At 37.7% G+C, this 20,693-nt stretch overlaps 1 protein-coding gene across 1 annotated transcript in view; it reads left to right on the top strand.

The window, feature by feature from the left end:
* Positions 1-20,693, top strand: part of COL4A4 (collagen type IV alpha 4 chain) — a gene marked incomplete at its 5' end in the record, with an annotated part of 63,819 nt that overhangs the window by 14,378 nt on the left and 28,748 nt on the right. Inside the window, 16 exons of the mRNA XM_084267246.1 lie at positions 1,982-2,116; positions 2,976-3,020; positions 4,215-4,331; positions 7,402-7,470; positions 7,702-7,737; positions 8,498-8,560; positions 9,012-9,047; positions 9,224-9,265; positions 10,167-10,247; positions 11,432-11,485; positions 12,733-12,792; positions 13,432-13,476; positions 14,435-14,488; positions 18,907-18,976; positions 19,684-19,788; positions 20,347-20,511. Of these exons, the coding sequence (XP_084123372.1) occupies positions 1,982-2,116; positions 2,976-3,020; positions 4,215-4,331; positions 7,402-7,470; positions 7,702-7,737; positions 8,498-8,560; positions 9,012-9,047; positions 9,224-9,265; positions 10,167-10,247; positions 11,432-11,485; positions 12,733-12,792; positions 13,432-13,476; positions 14,435-14,488; positions 18,907-18,976; positions 19,684-19,788; positions 20,347-20,511 (1,177 nt within the window). The remainder of the gene's footprint in view (positions 1-1,981; positions 2,117-2,975; positions 3,021-4,214; positions 4,332-7,401; positions 7,471-7,701; positions 7,738-8,497; positions 8,561-9,011; positions 9,048-9,223; positions 9,266-10,166; positions 10,248-11,431; positions 11,486-12,732; positions 12,793-13,431; positions 13,477-14,434; positions 14,489-18,906; positions 18,977-19,683; positions 19,789-20,346; positions 20,512-20,693) is intronic.

Raw genomic sequence — 20,693 nt, 5'->3', positions numbered from 1 at the left:
TTCAATGAATAAGTTCAGTTTTACAACAGAGGATGTGCAAGACAATGTCAACAGAGGCTTCAGTCATTCTTGAAAGCAAATACTGAAACACCCAGAATCCTGACTGTCCATTCATTGTCAACAAGGATGCAGAATCAGCAGTTTTTAATACTAGTAGCCCTTAACTTGCATAATATTACACACTGCTCAAATGATGGTATCAAGGAAACTGTAACTGTTCCTGAAGACAACATGCTGAGTCTGCCCAGTAATTTTTGCCAGTGACTTCACTGGAAGCAGAATCAAGATTTAAGTGAGGGGAGCCAGTACGCACAAATGGCACAGAAGTTGTGTGAGGATACTTTTTCAGGTGGTCCTTATTTGTAACTGTAGAATGCCTTTTCCTAGCCTCTGGACTAAATTCCCATTTCTAGCTTCAGGGCCAGTGGTTATCCAGCCCTGCTTCCAGTACAGCACAAGCCTAAACTACATTCCTGTTCCAGGCATGTATTGTTAACTGTCTCATTCCTCTGCTTCTGTGCTGATTTCATTGGATGATGCAGATCACACGTTTCTTTACTTCCTGTCAAATCACACTGATTTTACTGACATATTTTAAAAGACACACAGGGAAGGAGTAAAAAGAAAAAGAGGTTTAGATCCCAGCTTGCAACTCACAAGGTACGATTCTGTTCAGACTGATTCAGTCTGCTGAAAAGTTTACACTGGGAAACCAAGCAATTCAGTTCTGTTGCTTCACTGTGATTTGAAGCTAACATGTCTGCTTACAGTCACCTTGGATTTCTGTCGTTTTGTTTTCCTTCAATCCATTCATAGAAACAAACATATGGTCTGTCATTTCTGTGAATGGAGGTTGTACTCAAACGTCTTTTACTGCCCTCAAGTGGTCTCAGAGCCACATGCTTTTCTCAGGAATGCACGGGGCTCCATTTTGCTCTCATTTTTAATACTGCAATAAATTGACCGATGAATTCCAAACAGAAAGCAAAACACTCTTCTGTTAGAAAGCAAGACAAGTTATAGCTAAACAAAGGCAATGACACAGAATGAAAGAGATGAGTAGGAGAAATAAAGACCTGTAAATAGAGCGAAAGTGTAGACAGCTCGCATTTGAAGCCTGATTAGAAAGCTTGCTTTATTCAGCACTTTTAATCTATCATTTAATAGTTGTTTAGCAGCACAGAGCAAAAACTGCAACATATCCAAAACCACTCCACACCAGTGCTATAGACTGAAAAAATCCAGTTGGTGTGGCAAGTATTTTTATTTCAGGAGAATATATATTACCTTGGAAAAGTTCGTAGAAATACATGGAGATGGTCTGTGTAGTACTGTAGGTCTGGATATTCAGTTTAGATACTGACATTCTGCAACCTCCCAGACTATTTTAACACAATCTATTAAAATGTATACTTTCTGTAAATATGTTAACTATTAACTTAGCCTCTTTTTCTGTAGAAAATTTTGCAACTCTAAATTAAGGCATTAAGATCTGAAAGTAAAGATGGAAGATATGTGAGCTAGAAAACCTTAAGATAATTAATATGTAATTTGACTTAAAAGAAAGATGGGACTCTCAATTTGTTCTAATTGTCTGTAAGGTCCCATAGTCTAAAATGAGCTGTCACTTACCTGGTACCAAGAATATGATGCTCAGTGGAGTCTTACAGTTGTAGAAATTGTTACTTACATTGGTAGAGCCAGGAGGACTTGCAGTTTATCCCAGGCATCTCAGAGAGGTGGTACTGGAGACCTAATGAAGATGAAAAGAAATGATCACCTTGAGCAAGTAGATGAATTTGAAGGTCATGCTCCTGTAGCATCTAATGCATGGAACAGATCTGCAGGCTGTACAGCAAGCTGTTTTGAATCATGAGCAAGTATACATTGTAAGCCTTGTTTTATCCATACAGTCATCCCTGAAATGCTGCCTGCTGCAAGGCTTACATCAGTAGTCATTCACTCTTTGGATTCTTTTCAGGGTCAGCCTGGTGAGCTGGGACCTCAAGGTCCGATTGGGTCGTTGGGATCTACAGGACCAGCTGGTCTGCCAGGGGAAAAAGGACAGAGAGGTGAGAATGGGCAGCCTGGGCCAGCTGGAAAAAAAGGTGATAAGGTAAGAAACACTGTATACAGTGTTTTAGGTTGTATACAGTATGCAATGTTAGATATTGGCAAATGAAACAAAACCTGAACGATCAGGTCTTAGTCACACAAAATTCTCACTGAAATGATTTACAGCTTTCTTTGAAACAAACATGTTTCAGGGGATTTTTCTTGTGGATTGCAAAATTAGAATTGTCAGACAACATCAAGCAAAATAAAACACACTGAGTCTCCAATTGTTATATACCATGTCATTCTCTTCAACCTCAGAGAGGGCTGTAGGAGGAATGTGGAGCACAAGGCAGGAGTACAGTGCTTTGTAAAGTGTACAGTGTAAGTACTGTATATTAAATAGAGTTTTCTTAGCCCCTTGTGGAGTTTAAATTGCAGTTCAAATCCACATCTTTCATAGCTGCACAGTCCCTGTGCTTGGCTCCTGGTACTTCATATTAGTTTTAATGGTCTAATCTCAGTGGATGATTTGAAATCACTAATGTCAGCATCCAGAACACCTGAAATGTAAGCCCTGCTAATAGAAATAGTGCTGGTGGTATTATCAAAACAGGAGCAAAGTTGTGAAATTATGTATAGAATTATTCTATAAATTACAGGCAACTTCTCCTTTTCTATCATTTTGGAATCTTTGGAGAATGAGTATGAGTGCTAGATGTTTGTCCTGGACCAGGTGTAGCTATCAAGTCTCTTGCTCAGCCCATATAACTTTTTTTCAGATGTTTATTTCAGACAGTTATGGCTTTTGATTCATATATCAAACAAGACTGATTCTTGTTTCTTGCTATATAGTATCACACATTCTTTAAGAGTTAATGACCTCAGCAACTTTGCATTTTCTTGTCACCTGTTTTTAGGGCCCAACTGGAGTCCCAGGATTTCCTGGTTTGGATGGTGTTCCTGTACGTATTGAATGACTACTGCTTTATAAAACTTCCAGTTTCTATAAGGTCATGGGAAAGACCTCTAATAGAATAATATGCTCAATAAATTGTCTGGCTTTTTTACTTATTTATTTTCTTTTAACCTATTGATACTATGTCACCTACAGAATTACATGTTTTGCAAAAAATGTAAAAGCCTCTTAACTTAAACTGTGCTTATTGCTGATAACAGTCTTCACAAAGTCCCATTCATGCAGGAGTGGAGCAGTGAAGGTAGGGACTAGTCATGCCCATGCAGCATGTGTCAGTGCTAGGATTAAAAACAATGAGTTTATTTTCCTGAGGCTGTATAGCTAGCTGTAGCCTACTTGCTGCATTCTTAACACCTCTGAAAGTATCTCAGTTCACCTACTGTTTTCTATTTAAGTGTTCTGATTTTGGCTTGTAGTCCTTTTGCAGAATAAAAAGGCAGCCACCAAGTCCAGTAATTTTAACCTGAATAGGGACTGTAGAAGGAAAATGGGTCCTAAATATATCTGTATATTTTCTGAGTATCTTCTTCATTTTAGAAATGAGTGTAGTAAAAAAAATGATAATCTGTCTTAGATACAGTATTTGAAAAATGCTGTTTATTAGAACTAAATTCCTGTGCAGTTAGGAAGTTCATATGGATCAAACAAAATGTTTTATTTTGAAAATGAAAACAGAACCAGTAACTGAGTGGGTGTCTTAGCATCTGCTTGTCAGCTGTCCACACTTGACAATGGGACTGTTGCCAGAATGTCTGTATAATGCAGAGAATGCAAGACCAAAATTTAGCACAAAAAAGCAGCACTCCAAAGAAATGTATATTCGTCTTATGAAAAATATTAATTAAAATAAAAGCATCCACAAATTGGGATGAAGAACCTTAAAAATAGGAAGAAGGTAGTATCTGAGAAGACAGCATGTTACTTTTTAACTCAAGTGAGAGCTTGGTCCAGCCCTCATAACCAGTACTCTTCTTGTCATATTTGTTGTGCCTCAGGGAACGACACATAAAATAATCCATTGGTCACAACAGAAAACAGTTCTAGTGCCAAGACTATGAAGGTGAAACCACTGTGTGATGTCCACTGTTTCAGATCCATGACACTTGTTTCTCAACTGTTCTGTTAATTTTACAAGTACTTCCCTATTTATCATGGTGTGTGTCTAATAACTGTCTTTCAGGGACTACCAGGAAGTGCAGGACCCAGGGGCAGGAGTGGTTTAGATGGCTGCAACGGCTCAAGAGGAGATCCAGGATTTCCGGGCGAAAATGGTTATATTGGACCAAGAGGTCCTTGTGTACGCAAAAGGCATTCTCCTGTCTGTGGATTCTGCACATGCACATTTTCCCTCCTAGCTAACAGCTTTTAAAATGAAAGGGGTTTTAGACTAGGGGGTCTTAGACTAGGGTTTTAGAAAGGGGCTTTACACTACATGGTGAATTTCTAGACATTCTTACTAAAGTTAATGTGAGTAAATGACACTTGTTGCCTTAATAGGTTAAGTTAAACCTGAATGGGAAATAATGTATAATTAATAAGATATCTTAAATAATATATCCTAAAGTATTTTTATATATATATATATAATGTGCATGCGTATATATATATGAAGTCTACCTTGAGAGACAAATTCTGTTTTGCTTCCCCAGTACATGACCACACCAAAACTAAAACCATTTCATGGAAGCACAAACAAGGAGTAGCTTGAAACCATCAGACCATTTATCAATACTTGAAATTCCTTTAAAAGTCTTAGTAGTAGGGACATACCTGAGATTAATTAGCAATAAATGGAAACGTCAACAAACTTAAGTCCTGTAACAGTTGAAGGTTTTTAGTGGTTGAGCACACAAGTTATTAGTAGATCTCCTCCAAAACCATCTTCTTGCAGTTTTATGTGCCACTATTACACTTACCTATGCCCAGATAGGTGGTGGATGCCCCATCCCTGGAGGTGTTCAAGGTCAGGTTAGATGGGGCTCTGGGCAACCTTCTCTAGTTCCAGGCCTGGAGGTTGGTGTCCCTGCCTGTGGCAGGGGGGTTGGAACTCTGTGATCCTTGGGGCCACTTGCAACCCAGACCATTCTATGATTCTATTAATTAATGACTGCTCTATGCACACCTACTCTTGCCTCGGTCTTTATCTGTATACATAAGGATCATTTCAGTTAAAATGTTTAAAATTAGATAATGGGGGTTTTTTGCTGTTAAAATGAAAAATATTTTAAAATTGTTTAAATAGTTTTATTAGTAGTACTCTTCTAATGAAGATACAACACAGATTCATGTCAATAAGGGATATAAATTACTGTAGCTCCAAAGTAATTCTGCTGAACAGATCTAGACCCTAGTCTTTGACTTTTCATAGAAACAAATTTTAGTTCTGAGTGATCAATAGTTGATTAATTGGTCTAATAGCTTCCCTGAAATTTTCTAAATAAAAAATTAAAGAGAACTGCAATTTACATGAAAAGTCAGATATCTTTAGTGGGAGGTAAATAAAATGCTGATTCAGACGCAAGGAATCAAAAAATGTGCAGTGGGTGCCAGAGTGAAGAGATGTTATCAAAGATATAGCACTTAGAAAAAACATACAATTTCAGTCCTGGACGTGTAATAAATGCTATGAAATACACAACCTGATATAAAATTTGATAACAGTCTCATTTGTTGTAATTCTCAAAATAGTCTATTATCTCTCCAAAGAGTAAACTCACTACATCTCAAACTCTAATTTTACATGTATTTTCTTACTTACTGTGGCTTTCAAAATAAAGTTTTGCTTTTTGTAATTAGCCAAATGACATAAAGGAAAAATAAGTCATGGGACAAAATTACAGCATGCTTTTTGGCAGGCCTAGAAAATATTTGCAACCTACAAAGCATAGGAGACACAACAGGCATGTAACCTTGGATATACACAGTAAAATTCCAGTGCAAATTAATTTAGCTACCCAGAAAAACAACATTCTTTGTGTACAAGAATGCTATTCCAGCTTCTCTATGCAGATTGCATATTTTTAAATCAGATTTTTGCACCAAGTACCAACTAGACTATATAGTACAGCTAACATTCATATATTATTCTTACTTATAACACTGTCCCATATAATTTAATTGAACATTATGTACATATTCATCAGCTTTACTTCTATTATCTTATAGAATCTGTACATTTATCTCACCATGAAACTGGAAAATAAAAGAGTTTCTATTTATTAGCCCTTTCCTAAGACATGTAGAAAGGAACAAACTGAACCTAATAAAGATGTTGCATTACACAAGAGATCACATGTGAAATAATGAAAGACAAATATAGCTTTTGATGTGTTTAATGTGTTCCCTAGCAGCTGTTGTTTGACCTGTAATCTGCATCCAGCCTACTGTAGTTATATCCAGCTGCAGACAGCTGTAACTCTTCTTTTCATTATACTTCCAGAGATAAGTGCTTTCCCTGATTCATTCTGACTTCAGGATTTGTGCAAACATTGTACAATATCAGGAAACCAGTACAGTTCCTAAGTAAAGTTCTATGAAAAAAAGAGTATCCCACTGTATTGAAATCAATAGTTAAACTGGTAGACTTAGTTAAATTATATGCACTACATTTGGATTTCAAGTGAGAAAAGTTCAGAAATAATGTCTTAATAGATCCATCTTCAGCTATGTACATATCATACTCCTCACCATCGATTGAGCATTACAATTACATCTGGAAAAAACAATCCTCTGTTCCTGCTAAGTCAGATTGAGGTTTTGATCATGCTATGACTGGCAAAGTTGTATGAAGGACTCCACAGCAACTACCATGGGAACTTAATTGTTTAAAAAAAAAGGGCCTTTGGGCATCATGTTCTTTTTTTTGTAGGCTGTGAAACATATTTCCTAATAGATGGAAATGTTGTAACAGTCCATATTTTCAGGTTTCTAACTGCATGCAGAATTACGCTAGATTCTTCTAAATAACTGCATGAACTTTAGGAGAAGGCAGAGTGCCAATACATAGAACCACTGAGTAACTGAAAGAAAAGGTGGGCATATTGGTATACTTGATACTAAAGGCAAGATTTGTGAAGAGTGTAGAATATTGAAATACTCAGGAGCTAAGGAACATCTAAGAAAGCAGGAGGCCAGAAGCTGTTAGGAGTGCTTATGCTCAACTATACAGAAGGTAATTTTACTTTTAAGGGTCTTGGATAAAAGAACTGCAAAATGCTTATTTGGTGATGCTGGTTCTAGTGGGTTACTTAGTAACCTATTTAGGCATCAGAAGAGCACAGCCTGGGAAATTATCATTCAATCTCCATAGAAATGTAAGGTATTAGTAAGTAGATCATGTTTTAAAAGATAATTTTTTTCCATTAAAGGGAAATCCAGGACAAAAAGGAGAAAAAGGAAATTCAGTGTATGTTTCATACTTTGGAAAAGGATCACCAGTAAGTATCCAATTGTAAAAAAAAATAAGCATGTCTTGCAGGAAACATGTAGGCCAAATGTACTTTTTCTCATAATTCCTCACCATTTAATTAAGCTTGGTTAAAAAAATCATTAAAAGCAAGTAAACAACTGGAATGCAAAGCTTGTGATCTTAATGGCTATGCAGTTAGAAAATACCCACAACAAAACTTGTAATGATTCTATGATTTGCTAAATAACTCTCATTACAGGGAGACAGAGGTGATCCTGGACCCCCTGGCAGGCCTGTAAGTACACTCAACAAGTTCTATTCATGCTTTTATGTCTTGAAGATCTTTCAAAATTTCCTTCTTAGTATAGTAAAGAAATATTGGGGGTTCTCCCTGCCTGCCTTAGCAAAATTCCAGGATAAAGTGTAGCAAACTTCAAATCCCTATAGGCTGCCCCCATGAGCAGTTCATGCTGGCTGAAAAGGAGCACAAACAGACCATACCCACCTGCATTAACTGTGCATTGAAGAGGAGTTGTCCTGGAACTTATGGTTTGCAGAACATTTTCTCTGTGAAACTCTAGATGCTTAGAGATGTGCCACTTTCTTCAACAGTGTCTGGTGGTTCTCCCAAGAACATGTGGCAGACTACCATATTTTGGCCATAAAAACATGAGAAGAGAGAGTTGAAATTTGTTGCTGACACACTTAAGAGCTTGCTTTGGGTTTCTCTTCTTATGCCCTTCAAAAAAGTGTTCACTGATGAACTGTATCAGGTCCCCACACTGTAGCACAACTACTGACAAAGTATTCTTTCAAAACATTAATAACATAAGACTCTACACTGTTGAGTATCTGTATGGTATTATTCAGAAACTAGTGCTGAGCTGCTCTAGTGACAGGGTTCAGGCATGGTATAAGATTCAGGCCATGGGTGGAATGCAGTGGCCAGCAGACTGAGTCCACGTGATGCAGGTGGGTTTTTTGCAGGATTAATTTTTTGGAGAAAAAGGTAAACTCTTGGTATTTTCAGAGAAACCTTTTGTCATGTTTTCCAGGGACCTCGAGGGTCAAGAGGTACAACAGGCTCATCTGGATACCCAGGCCAACCAGGCTTGCCTGTAAGATCACCACCATTAAACCCCTTTGCATTTTCAGGACATACAGAAATTCTTCTCTACCAATTTTTAAACTTGTCTCAATGTGAATCAAAGCCTAGAAACAATATTTGTGGAAGATGATAAAAAGACAGATTTTTGCCTTACCTCATGAGTTAGGAAGTTCAGGAACTGGAGCATGTGTCGTTCTTTCCCATGCCTGTGTGAACACTTTTCATCCTAGCAGTCTGTGGTCATGCAGGAGTGCTGCTGGAGCACTCTCCTTATTCATTTCCCCAAGGCCACCTTGTGGGAGACAGAAAAGTGCCTGAAAGTACTGACCAAGTGAAGGAAATTGCACTTTGGGATAGGTACATCCCAAGAGGAAATTCTGCCTCTAGGTGCTACTGGTACTTTTCAAACCAAAGCTGTCTCTAAATCAGGCATATTAACTTGTCTTCTTTCTCTTTTAAAGGGTGTTCCAGGTTACCCTGGTTTGCCAGGTGAACAGGTAGGTACGGACTTTTCCTGAAGTTGTTAGTGAAATAGTAGATTAGTTTATACAAATATTTGAGGTGTCCTTTATGGCTATTAGTTACTAAGTTTTTCAGAGGAGTTACTACTTGGTTAAATTTTCATGTCAACATTTTTTGATTATTTACAAACTGTACATTTTTTGTCAATCAGGGAAATCCAGGTGTTGGAGTGGATGGACAAAAGGGGGAGCCGGTAAGAAAACAAATGCTAGTAAAGAAATCAAATATTGAATATATTCTTGCAGTAGAAGTATAATAGAGTCTTGCTGTGTTCTGTGGAACCCATTCCTTTGTGCCTGTGTGCTCCCAGTAATCATGTTAGAATGGATGGAGAAGTAATATAAGCTATTGAATCAATAAATTCTGTGCAGAAGTGATTGCTTCAGTGAGCTGCATACAGGAATCAAGCATATTCTGGAGGTTTTGAAAAGCAACAATCAATATTTTAGTAAGCATTTACATAGCACAAACACTATCTGAATAATCACAATAGTACCCTCTAGTTATGGTGGCTGTACTAGATCAGTCACTGAATCTCATCTCTTGCTATGTCCAGCAACAGATGCCAAAGAGAGGGTGTAAGAAACAGACAAGCACATACAGACTTGTACAAACAATGTGTAACATTTGATTTTTCTTCTCTAAGTTTGCCCAGTTACTTCTTCAAGTTTCTATCATACACAACTCTCCATAGTAAATCACTAATTTATGTTCACATTCACAAAGCCTTGTGATCAGAGGCATTGCTCTGGAACACAAGAGACTTGAGATTCCTGTAGCCATCACCACAGCAGACTCAGAGAAGAGTTTTCATTTACTTCCTTAAGCCATAATGTTATTTTTAATAACAGAGAATAGGAGGGGATTAAGATTGTCAGCCTTGCTCATCTGGGAAGATGGTAAAGAGGCTTAGAGATCTCAGTACAAACCTTTATCTGTGAGTAATAGTGCATATTCAATGAGTACAGAAGTATATAGTGCTGTAATAAAACAGAAGAACACACTGAGTCTCACTGAAATGCTACATGGAACAGATTGTTTCTCTGATGTTCCCTTGGCTTCCACTTTCTCTGATGTTCCCTTGGCTTCCACAGGGCGATGTTGGACTTCCTGGGCCACCTGGGCCACCACTGTTAGTTGGACCTCCTGGAGCTCACCTGTTCAAAGGAGAAAAGGTGTTAATTTGACTCAGTTGTGTAATTTCGCTCAACTCGGCAAGAACAATCTTGTGATGTAATTTTTGCAAAGGTGGAAAGCACAAAGCTTTCCACCAGTAAGAAACCATCAACTTCAAAAGAAATCCTGTTGTTCCACACTTTTCCTATAGACTTTCAGGAGAGGACAGCCCATGTATACTTTAGTTCATGTCCTTGAGGGAAGGCTGTCTTGATGCAGAAAGGAGATAACTGCTCTTGCTTTGTTGTTCTTCACTTTTTGTCATTAGCAAATCTTATTTCAGGCATCTCAGGTAAAGTTAGCTACTGTGGTATGTAATCTTATTTGTGCATCTTCACTAAGGCTTTTATTTTTCAGATCTTTGGCAATTAATCTTTTTGAGATTTCTCTGACATAATGTTTTGAACTATCAACCCTAACCCTTCTGGTGTGCTCTTTTGATATGAAAATTGGGGGTAATTTTGTTGTCTATTTTTAATGCAAGTTCCTGTTATTTACTGTATGTCAGTATTGCACCTAGCAACAGCTGTGCAGCTTAAATATTAGGATGTTTAAAAAGAATGGGGGTTACAAAACAGCATCATGGAGGCCAATAATGGAGTCTCTGTGACCCCAAGTTTGATTTGCTCGAATACACAAATGAAAAACTGAATTTGGCATTTACAGCCTCAAATCATATCTTAAGTTTTGCTTATGCAAATGGAGGGTGTGTGAACATGTGTGAGGAAGAGGGAGAGGACCAAAAGACCGAAAGAACTCCCCATGTTTCTGTGAAGTGTGACATACGCTGCTGTGCAACACTTGACCTGATCATGGCCATGAGCCAGTCCTGCATCCTGTTGAGACTGAGGCTAGGCAGGAGGCACAGATCTATAGGTGTGAATACTTACATCCAACTGAATAGAGAGGCAAACAAAAAACTACTGTCTGCATGTTTGAAAGCACAAAGCCCAGATTAGCAGGTCCCTACAAGTGAAAAGATGTACCTGTCTCCACAGTGTTAACAGAGATAAAAATCAGTACTTGTCTGTCTTTCTTGCTTCTGCCTAGTACACCCAGAGGAACAGGCCTGTTGCTTAAGAAAATACTATTTAACAGTCCATAACAGGACTTTGAAAGGTTAAACAGCACATAGCTATGTCCTGCATATTAATATACACAAAAAATTTCCTTGCATGCACAGGGCCAAAAAGGACTGCCTGGGGCAACAGGATACAGAGGGCCACGTGGACCCAAAGTAAGTAATGGGATGGTTTATTTTCTTTTCCATGGTGATGGCAAAGTCCTTCTCTGGTTATTAAGTTAATCTTTAAAATTACAAGGTGATAGAAAAAATAACAGCATTTGTGCTGCAACATTTAATCACCACCTAAATCAGTATGAAAGCAAAAATATTTCAAACCCCTTTGGGAAACCCTTCTGAGTCTGTTTTATAAGTATCTATTGGATGTTGCCTGGTAGTGAAGGGTCAGTGTTGTTTCCAGTTGGGCTACTGACACAAAATGGACTGGAACTGTGAAGAAAACAGAAGCACAGACTATTTATTTTCAAGAAGAGAAATAGAGAATTTTTTATTTTCAAGAAGAGAAATCTGTATGTGTTGCATGATGTGTGTCTCCATAAGTGTGTCAGGGAAAAGAGATGAACTTACCTTTGCAGGTACCTTCATGAGTAGAGAGGCAAAGCTACCTGTTAGGAGAAAGAGTCACTGTTTGGTCTCTATTCTACCTTTGCTTTTGTTTCTCTCAACATAATGTAAACACTGGTATGCCAGTAAGGAACTCCTGCATGCTGAGCAGAAGCAGCCACAAAGAAGATGTGGAGTCTTCATTGCTAATAAATTTGGAAGAGAAAAACCCAGAGGCAGGAAACTACCAGATCTCAGAAAAAGATGATAATAGAAAGCAAAAGAACGAGTCTAGTTTATGTTAAACTTACTTACATTTGTAGGCAGGAAAGAAGAAATAAGAAGCCTGAACATCACATTTCTAAGTCTTTCTCAGAAATTAATTTTCCATCAGAAAAGGACCACTGTTACTTTACACTGGAAAAGGAGACAAAACTCATCTTTTTTCTATCAGATTTACTTTGAAAAAGATGGGCTTTATATGCTTGCTCCAGTACTAGCTGTCCATGTAGGGAATAGAACACTTGTTAGTTATAAACAGGAACTCAGAAATTGAGAAATTGACTGATGCAGTACAAAAGATGCCCAAAGCTTTAAAAAATAAATACATATAAGATTAAACTGCTGAAAGTACATTACATTTGGAGGGGAGACCATAGCAGGTTCATTGATAACTTAAGCGATGCAGGCACTGCTAGTGATGCTGTAGGAAGTAAGCCCCAGTGATAGAGTCTAACAAGTGAAACTAGAACCATTAACCTAATATATACATAATTCAATAAACATGCATAAAAAAATAAATCTATGGCAAACTTCACTGAGCATCTTGTTTAAATTAAGTACTTTGAATGCTCTAGGGCAAACTTGGGAGAGGAGAAAAGGGTGAAAAAGGCATTCCTGGATTCCCTGGATTGCGGGTAAGGAAGTTGCAGAATAAATTACTTCACATATTCTCTGTAATTTGGTTCATAATATATTTAGAAGTTTAAGTTTGCATTTCTGAGGAACATTTAAAGTATTTTTTTTTAAACTAATCTATGATACTTCCTGTATAGAATACTTCAGAGTCCTGCCCTGGGACTCACCCTGTCAGACTTAAACATAAGCTCATACAGACTTTCTGTCCTTGGAAAGAAAGTAAATCTGTAGGGTTAGCCTCTAAATATTTAGAGTTGCACAAAGCTTCTCTGCAGCAGTACTAGCAGAGTAATGTAATGTATTATGTACTTGCTGATGGCAGTTTTTTACAGCAGCTTGTGTTTGATTTTCATAACAGTGCTCACTCAGAGCAATGTGTCTACTACTGTGCTTTGTGCCATGTGATAAAACAATTAAGTGAAGACCTGACTGATTAACTTTGGACAATAGTTCAAATTCATGCCCATCTATCATGTAAAGAATTTGCAAAAACTTGGTAAAGTTTTTGGGAAATATTCCAAGTAATAATTATCTAAGGAACACTAACTCCACAGCAATTCTGAATAGGTAGTTTCAAATAGGTGTAATTTTCAATAAACTTTTACTGGTTTAGCTCACATTCTACTTGCTTTTATCAGGGTAATCCTGGTTCTTATGGACCTGCAGGTTTTCCTGGAATGAAGGTAAGACAACATATAATATATAAGCAGCTCCCTGAACAGTGGGATAACTGAGATTTAGTTTTCAGTGGATTCATGCAGATTTGGAATCTCTGCATGCTGGATGGCTCACGTTGCATTCCTTTCTTACTCTTCTGCTACCTGGTACTGCAGGAAGTTGTATGAACCCTTTGTCTTAGAATTGCTGCTGCTCTCAGAAATTTGGCTGAAATTGGCTAATGGGATCTGAAGTTGCAAGAAGGAAGAAGAGCCAGTGGGACATGCATATAAAGTGACAGAAAAGTTACACAGCATGGTGACTTTGGTTGCCACAGTGACATTGGTTTTGAAATTTTGGTGTTATATGCATGTTTTGTTTAGCTTTCTGGCTCTGTCTTTACACTCCAGCTCTTTTTCAAATCTCCTTAAAGTAACGATCATGCTATTCATAAATTAAATTAATGTGCAGACATTGGCCTCTAGAGTTTTGTTCCAGCTGACTTTTATCTGCAAAATTACTTCTTAGTCTGTTTTCTGCCACTGCCTACCTAAAGAGTTTGAATACTGGACGGATGAGTATATCAGTAGATCAGAAAAAGGAGAGGAGGAGCTGACATGCAGCTACTTTCCATGCAGTAGTGGTTTAAGAGAAACATTCAGCAGGCACAAACCAATTTTAGCTGTATTAAGCAGACGGTCTATTAGAGTCTGCTGGTATGTATTCCAGCTAGTTCTGTGCCCAGCCACACTAAATCTGCTGACCACTATCTACATAACCTGGTGATACCTGTTGTTTATTTTAACCAGAGATTCTGTGAAACACACCATCTCTTCTGCAAGCCTTTTCTGAAACAAACTGCAGATGCTGTTATAACATGATAGGATTATGTGACTGTTTTGGTGTTTTGTTTTTTTCCTTCAGTTACTTATATTAATGTATTTTAACAGATTAATCAAATGACATTTATGTAATCCTTTCTAGGGGGAAACAGGGTTATCTGGTTTTCCTGGACAACCTGGCTATCCAGGCATACAGGTAAAAAAGCTACCAAACTCCCATGTGTGCATGCACACACTCACACTGCTCTGTACAAATGCTAATGCTTCCTTCCAAATGTATTTGCTTCCCAGGCCATTTCCTTTTCTACACTCACAATTACTTTTAAGATTAACTGTTTTCATGGTAGTTGTAGTTGTTCACTAAACTGATATTAAGTAACAATGTGAGTAAACGTGCCTGCTTGGTGCATAAGAGAGTAGGAATTCCATTTTGCATACCAGAGGAATTGATGAATTAACAATAATTACCTTTAACTATAAGGGTGTAGCTAATCCATAACCTGTAGTACTCCTCAAATTATCCATAGCTGAGCTGCATTTCCCAGAGACACATGCTGGGTAAAGGAACCTGCTACTTAGGTAACAGTATGATCCTATAAACTTTATTCCATGAACTATGATGATAATTGGAATCAAATGAGGAAGCAAAATTTGTTTCAGGTGGGCCTGTTTGCATGATATGCCAAAGTCTCTTTGCATGTGTTTCAAGCTGTTCACAACAGTAGCTTTTCCAAGATGGGTAACAGAGTGGAAATTGGACTCCTTCACACCAGCATCAATTAAAAGTGTCCTGCTTTTGCTCACTTAGATGATGCTAGCCATTTTTGATTCTTTTAGAATACATGCTGCTTTCTAGTAGGTGTTAGAAGTTTGTTACATCCAGTAAGCAGTAAAAGAGGAGAACAGTCATCTGCCAAGCATGGAAGAGATGATTAGTAGCCATTTCAGAAGACCTGGCTGCATAGAAATTCATGGAATTCTCTTCAGGCCACAGAACCAATGACCATATTGTAGTTCTAACTAACAACAAAAACCTAAACGAAGGGAAACTATTATATTTTCTGTGGAATCTACAATGCTAAAGCACATTCAGCATGGAAAACCACTTCTGGATGCTACAGTATAAGGAGCAAAGCAGCAGTGAGTCTAGCCAGGGGAAGCTATAAGAAGTCACTGGGATAGGATACAAGTGGTCAGCAGTGAGCAGGAGGAGGAGCAAAATACTGCAGCGAATAAGGTGGGTGACAGGATCATCAGTAGAGACAGCAGTGTTGGAAAAAAGATCATCATCAAATTATTACCACAGTACAGAGGACAAAAACAATACTACAGAAAATCTGACACTAATGAACATGGCTCTAAATATTCTGAAATACAAAATTCAAGAAGTGTTTCTTTCCCTCTGAAATAATCTTTTTGGAAAGCTGCATATAGAACAATAACTTTCCTTAAAATATGATTAGTTGGATTTGTGAAATCAGAGGAACAACACTAGAGATTTTAGCAAGAATCACCTCTGTTGTAAAATTGGAACGTGCATAATCTGTGATGACAAAAGGAAATAAACTGTGGCTGGTCCAAACTTGCTAGAGGTAGTATATCACTAAAGATGCAGCAGAAAGCCAACAAATAAAAAGCAAGAAACAAGTTTTCAAGAAGCAGCTTTACAAATGAGACATGACAAGCACATGGAATAAATAAGTAAAAGTACAATAAAAACATCTGTTTTAGTCACAGGCCTACTTGTTTCAAAGCTAGGACTGCCAGGAGAGTGCTAGATCAAATTCTTCAGCCAAGATTTCATTTATGTAGTCATGCTTAGGGAAAAAAAAATAGTCCATGGATGTTAATTTTTCTGCTATTTGCCCATTAGCAGCTTTGCAACAATGTGAGATCATCCAGATACTAATTAGACAGAAACACTGCATGTCTTATTTAGTAACACAAAGATCATTACAGTCCATTACTCTTCAAAACTGGAATCAAGCCTTAAGTGTTGTATTGATAAAAAAGTAGTCACCCTGATGTGCACACTGTTTTAATTGGGGGCATCATTAATAAACGTGAGTCAAGACATTGTATAGACAGAACAGTGCATTCTTCAGTCTCTATTGATTAGCCCAGAGCCTGAGACACCATAAATTAACACTACAAACAGTAAACAAAAAAAAAAAAACTTGTTGGTGAATTATACTAGGGAAAAGACTGAATTACCTACTGTAATGAATCAGAAAAATGAAATTCCAGTTGCTAACACATGGAGGAAAAGAAAACGAAACAAGTATGGACACAAACTTTAAAAAACCAAGTCAGGTTAACTCCTGCAGATATGCAAAAATTCAGAAGGATTGCACAGATGCTGTAGTTTTACTTGAAAATGACCTTGATAAATATCATTATTCCTGAAAAGTGCAGATCTATCTAGTCTGCATCAACTGTTCATCTGGCCTCACCAGCTGTTGCTGATGTACAGCAAAAAGTCACATAAACTGGAGGAACAAGAATATGATTTAAACCCTTCCTGAGAATAACCTGTGCTCATATGGATTTTCTGAAATAGACACATTCAAATCTAACATTTAAGAGAAAGAGATTCAGGAAAAAGTCACATCCAAAGTAGATTTAATCTTTTAAAAATGTTAACTTTTGCTTAAAGCATAGAATGGACTTCAAGAAATTTTTGGCATACCTTCTGATCCTTAAGCCTGGACGTTGGCCACACTGTATGGATCATGAACACAAGCCAGCCACATGCCCTTGCTGCAAAGGCAGCTAACAGTATCCTGGGCTGCATTAGGAGAAGCATTGCCAGCAGGCTGAGAGAGGTGAGCCTTGCTCTCAGTCTCCAGCCTTGGAGATACTCTAAAGCTATCTGGGCATAGACCTGGGCAACTGGCTTTAGGTGGTCCTGTTTCAGCAGTGGGGTCAGACAAGATGATCCCCAGCGGTCCCTTCTAACAGTCCACAGAGGTCCCTTCTAACCATCAACCTTTCTGTCATAAATATGAAAAACTACAGAAGGCAACTTTAGATAAAATACAACAGAAGATACGAGCTCTGCTGAAATCACTCTGAGACCATTTGTCTTTGCTACTAATGGAATTTGTCTCATTAAAATAATGAATGATCTTTACAGGAAGTGCAAAATGTTCTTGGCTGCTGACATTATATAATGCTATAGGAAACTTAAAAAACAAATGCAGTGTCTAATGCTTAATAGGGATATCAGTAAAATGGATAGGTGATTATAAGCTTCCATTTTAAGAAGACTCCAGGTTACAGAATATGGTAGAAATATGATTCTGTTGGATGTTTTGGGGATTTTTTTTTTTCCAATAAACTGGTAGCAAGTCAAGACTCCTGAAATTTTTATGGGAAAACAGTTTCAGCCAACAAAATTATGCAAGCATATGTATACCACTATGTAGGAGTGTAACAACAGTGAAAATACAGCAAATAAAAAGCTGCCATCCAGAGAGGGTCATAACATCAAGCAGCACAAATGCACAGATTTGCAGAAATCACCACTGGAACGTGTCACCTAAAGAAATACCAAGATCTTTTTTCTTTCCTGCCCCACAAAAGGCTTGTCTGTGTCAAATTCACAAGACAAATTCACGTTCCTATTTAAAATAGCCAAAGATGACACAACGGTAATAATTTCATTATGCAAGATAGAGTGAAAGGAAAAAGGCTGGCTGAAGAGCCAAAGGACAAGAGGACGATGGTCAGTGACAGCTCCAGAGCTGTTTAAATATCTAAGAGTTATCAACTAAAAACAAAGACAAAAATGTCCATAAAGAGGCTTGGATTTCTTATTTTTACTTCTGTAAGAACGGGAATCCAGTTTTGCAGTCCCAGTTCTCCTTGTCTGTGTCCTAAAAACCCTGAAGTCCGGTCACAGGAATGCAGCCTCGCTACGCAGTTCCCACATTCATATTCTTGTTCTCTCAGTTCCCATTTACAGCAGAGAGGAGGGTTGATTCCTAATCTACAAAGCAGAGAGTCTAACACATTTTGCCACATTAAAGACATCCCTGAAGTCCACTTCATTTGCAATTCTAAATATCAGAATCCAAGCTAATTTAGAAATCCTCCAAGCAGAAGTGATTTTCCTTACCATTAGTTTTATGGGTTTTATGTTTCCCCAATGCAGATGTTTTAGACTTCTTGTAGAACTTTGAGCATCTTTTGCCATCAGTAATATCTGTCAGACTGAAATCTCTTTTCTCAATGCTTATCTGTCATAGAAGTAATTTCAAAATTCTGGTATAGAAGATTAAGGTAAATAATTACAGCTTAGTTAAGTGAAAACATCTCCATTAAATAGGGTATTGATTTACTGTAATTGATTCGTCTTTACAATACATGAATGAAATCAAAGACAACAGTCACAAGTTCTGAAGAGTCAGATAGATATGTGCAGTAGGTATATTACTGTTTAGTCACTGCTATACTGAAAGATGATTGCTTTAAATCATGACTTTAAACGGTATAAAGTGTCATAACTGTGATGGGTCACATCCTTACGTACCCCACTATTGTTGCAGTTTTCAGTTACATGCTAATGCATATTTTTATCTATTAATAAAATTTATTGTTGGACTCTTGCAGGGGGATCCAGGAGAAAAAGGGCCCCCTGGTCTTCCTGGAGCTGTTGGAACTCCGTTGCTTCCTATAAAAGGTTATAGCTAGTTTTAATTAGCCTTTCTGCTGTATAAAGTGTAGAACCTATTTTGATAAGGTGTTTGAAAGTGATCACTAGGGATCCTAAAACATTTCCTAATGCCTGACTACAAGTTACTCGTGCATGGTGCATGAGTGGATCCATTCTTCAGAGAATTCTTTAGCAGATTGTTAGAACTACTACCAATATTTTGGTTTTGCAATTTAATTAAGCCCTTTCTATTTGATTCAGGTTTTCTTTATGTCATTGCTTTGTAAAAATTTATATATTATACCAATTTTGAAAATATAATTTTTAAAATATGGATAATTTCAAGTAGGAGAATCCTTGAATGACCTTCCTATGTGCACTGCCAAATGTGCAAAACATGTAGCGTTTAAAATAAACGTGCACCTCATGTATTTGTTTTGGGCAAACACTTCTCTCAGCATTCTGAAATATGCAGCACAAGAATTCTGCTGTGGAGTGATGAACACTTAAAACTGTGCCCATGAAATGGACAGGAATCCGTAGAAAAGTAACCAAATCCTCCCACCTTAAAATTCAATTGTTACACATTTTAAAATGTTTCATAAGACAAAAGTGGTTACCAGAGTTTACTTTTGTGTAGTTCCCAAATGATAACTTTAGTTGCAGTTTAATTGAAATTAAAGCCGTTGATTGCATAAGGTGTTTGATTCACATGTGTTTGTAATTCCGTGTAGGTCCACAAGGAGATCCTGGATTTCCGGGTCCTGCTGGTGATCTGGGGTCAGTTGGACCAATTGGTCCTGCAGGCCTGCTAGGAAGACCAGGAGATGATGGAACAAGTAAGAGAAGTAGGGGACAAAATGTGAATTATAGACGGGCAGGAGAGAAAGCAGCAAAAAGAAAACTCTTCTCGCTTGATGCAAGTCACCAACATAAGGATTTGATCTCTACAAAGCATTCAATGAAAATATTAGCTCACTGTTTAGTGGCCAAAAAAAGAACCAAAATGACAGAACATTAGGAATTGTTAGAACAGGAACAGAAGACAAAGCAGAATTTTACCATGCACTGTAAATCCATGGTATGCCTATTTCTGGAGTGTTGTGCTCTTCATCTCAATAGATATGAAGGAAGGTGATGAGGATGACTTCTTGGAATTAGATTAACTGGAATGTCTGGAAATGAGCTAGTGAGGTGGAGGAAAAGAAGCATTTGAAGGTCTAAAGGAGGAATGTCCCTTTTTATTTTAATCCTGAAAAATGTGAAGATTCCAGTCTTTGTTATATGGAAGCTCTTCTTCAGAACAGCTCTGAATAGTCTGGAATTTCCTCTTCGACATCTTATAGCGATTGTTACTATGAAGCTGTATGGACCATATACCATTATTTTCTTTATAGGTCTGCCTGGCATGCCAGGAGTAAGTGGGGCACCAGGACCTCAAGGTTTTCAAGGTGACCCTGGTTTCCCTGGAAGGGGTGAATCAGTCCCAGGAAGACCTGGATTTCCTGGACCACCAGGCCTACCAGGACAGCCAGGAAGACCAGGCTTACCTGGACCACCCAGTAAGTTCAACAGCAGTTTAGAAGACAAAAATATTATTCTGTATATTAACAGATTTCTTGCTTTTGTTGCTCATACAAAAAACATAGAGGTGAGAAGTGCATTTTGACAGATACATCAAGCTTTACATGAGATGTATACATGTTTTTCCTATTGATTTTCCTGTCAATCAAGGAGATGACAA

This window comes from Gallinula chloropus (assembly GCF_964237585.1).
Source record: "Gallinula chloropus genome assembly, chromosome: 8".
Taxonomy (NCBI): Eukaryota; Metazoa; Chordata; class Aves; order Gruiformes; family Rallidae; genus Gallinula; species Gallinula chloropus.
The sequence above is the reverse complement of the archived record's forward strand: the minus strand, read 5'-3'. Positions and strand labels throughout refer to the sequence as shown.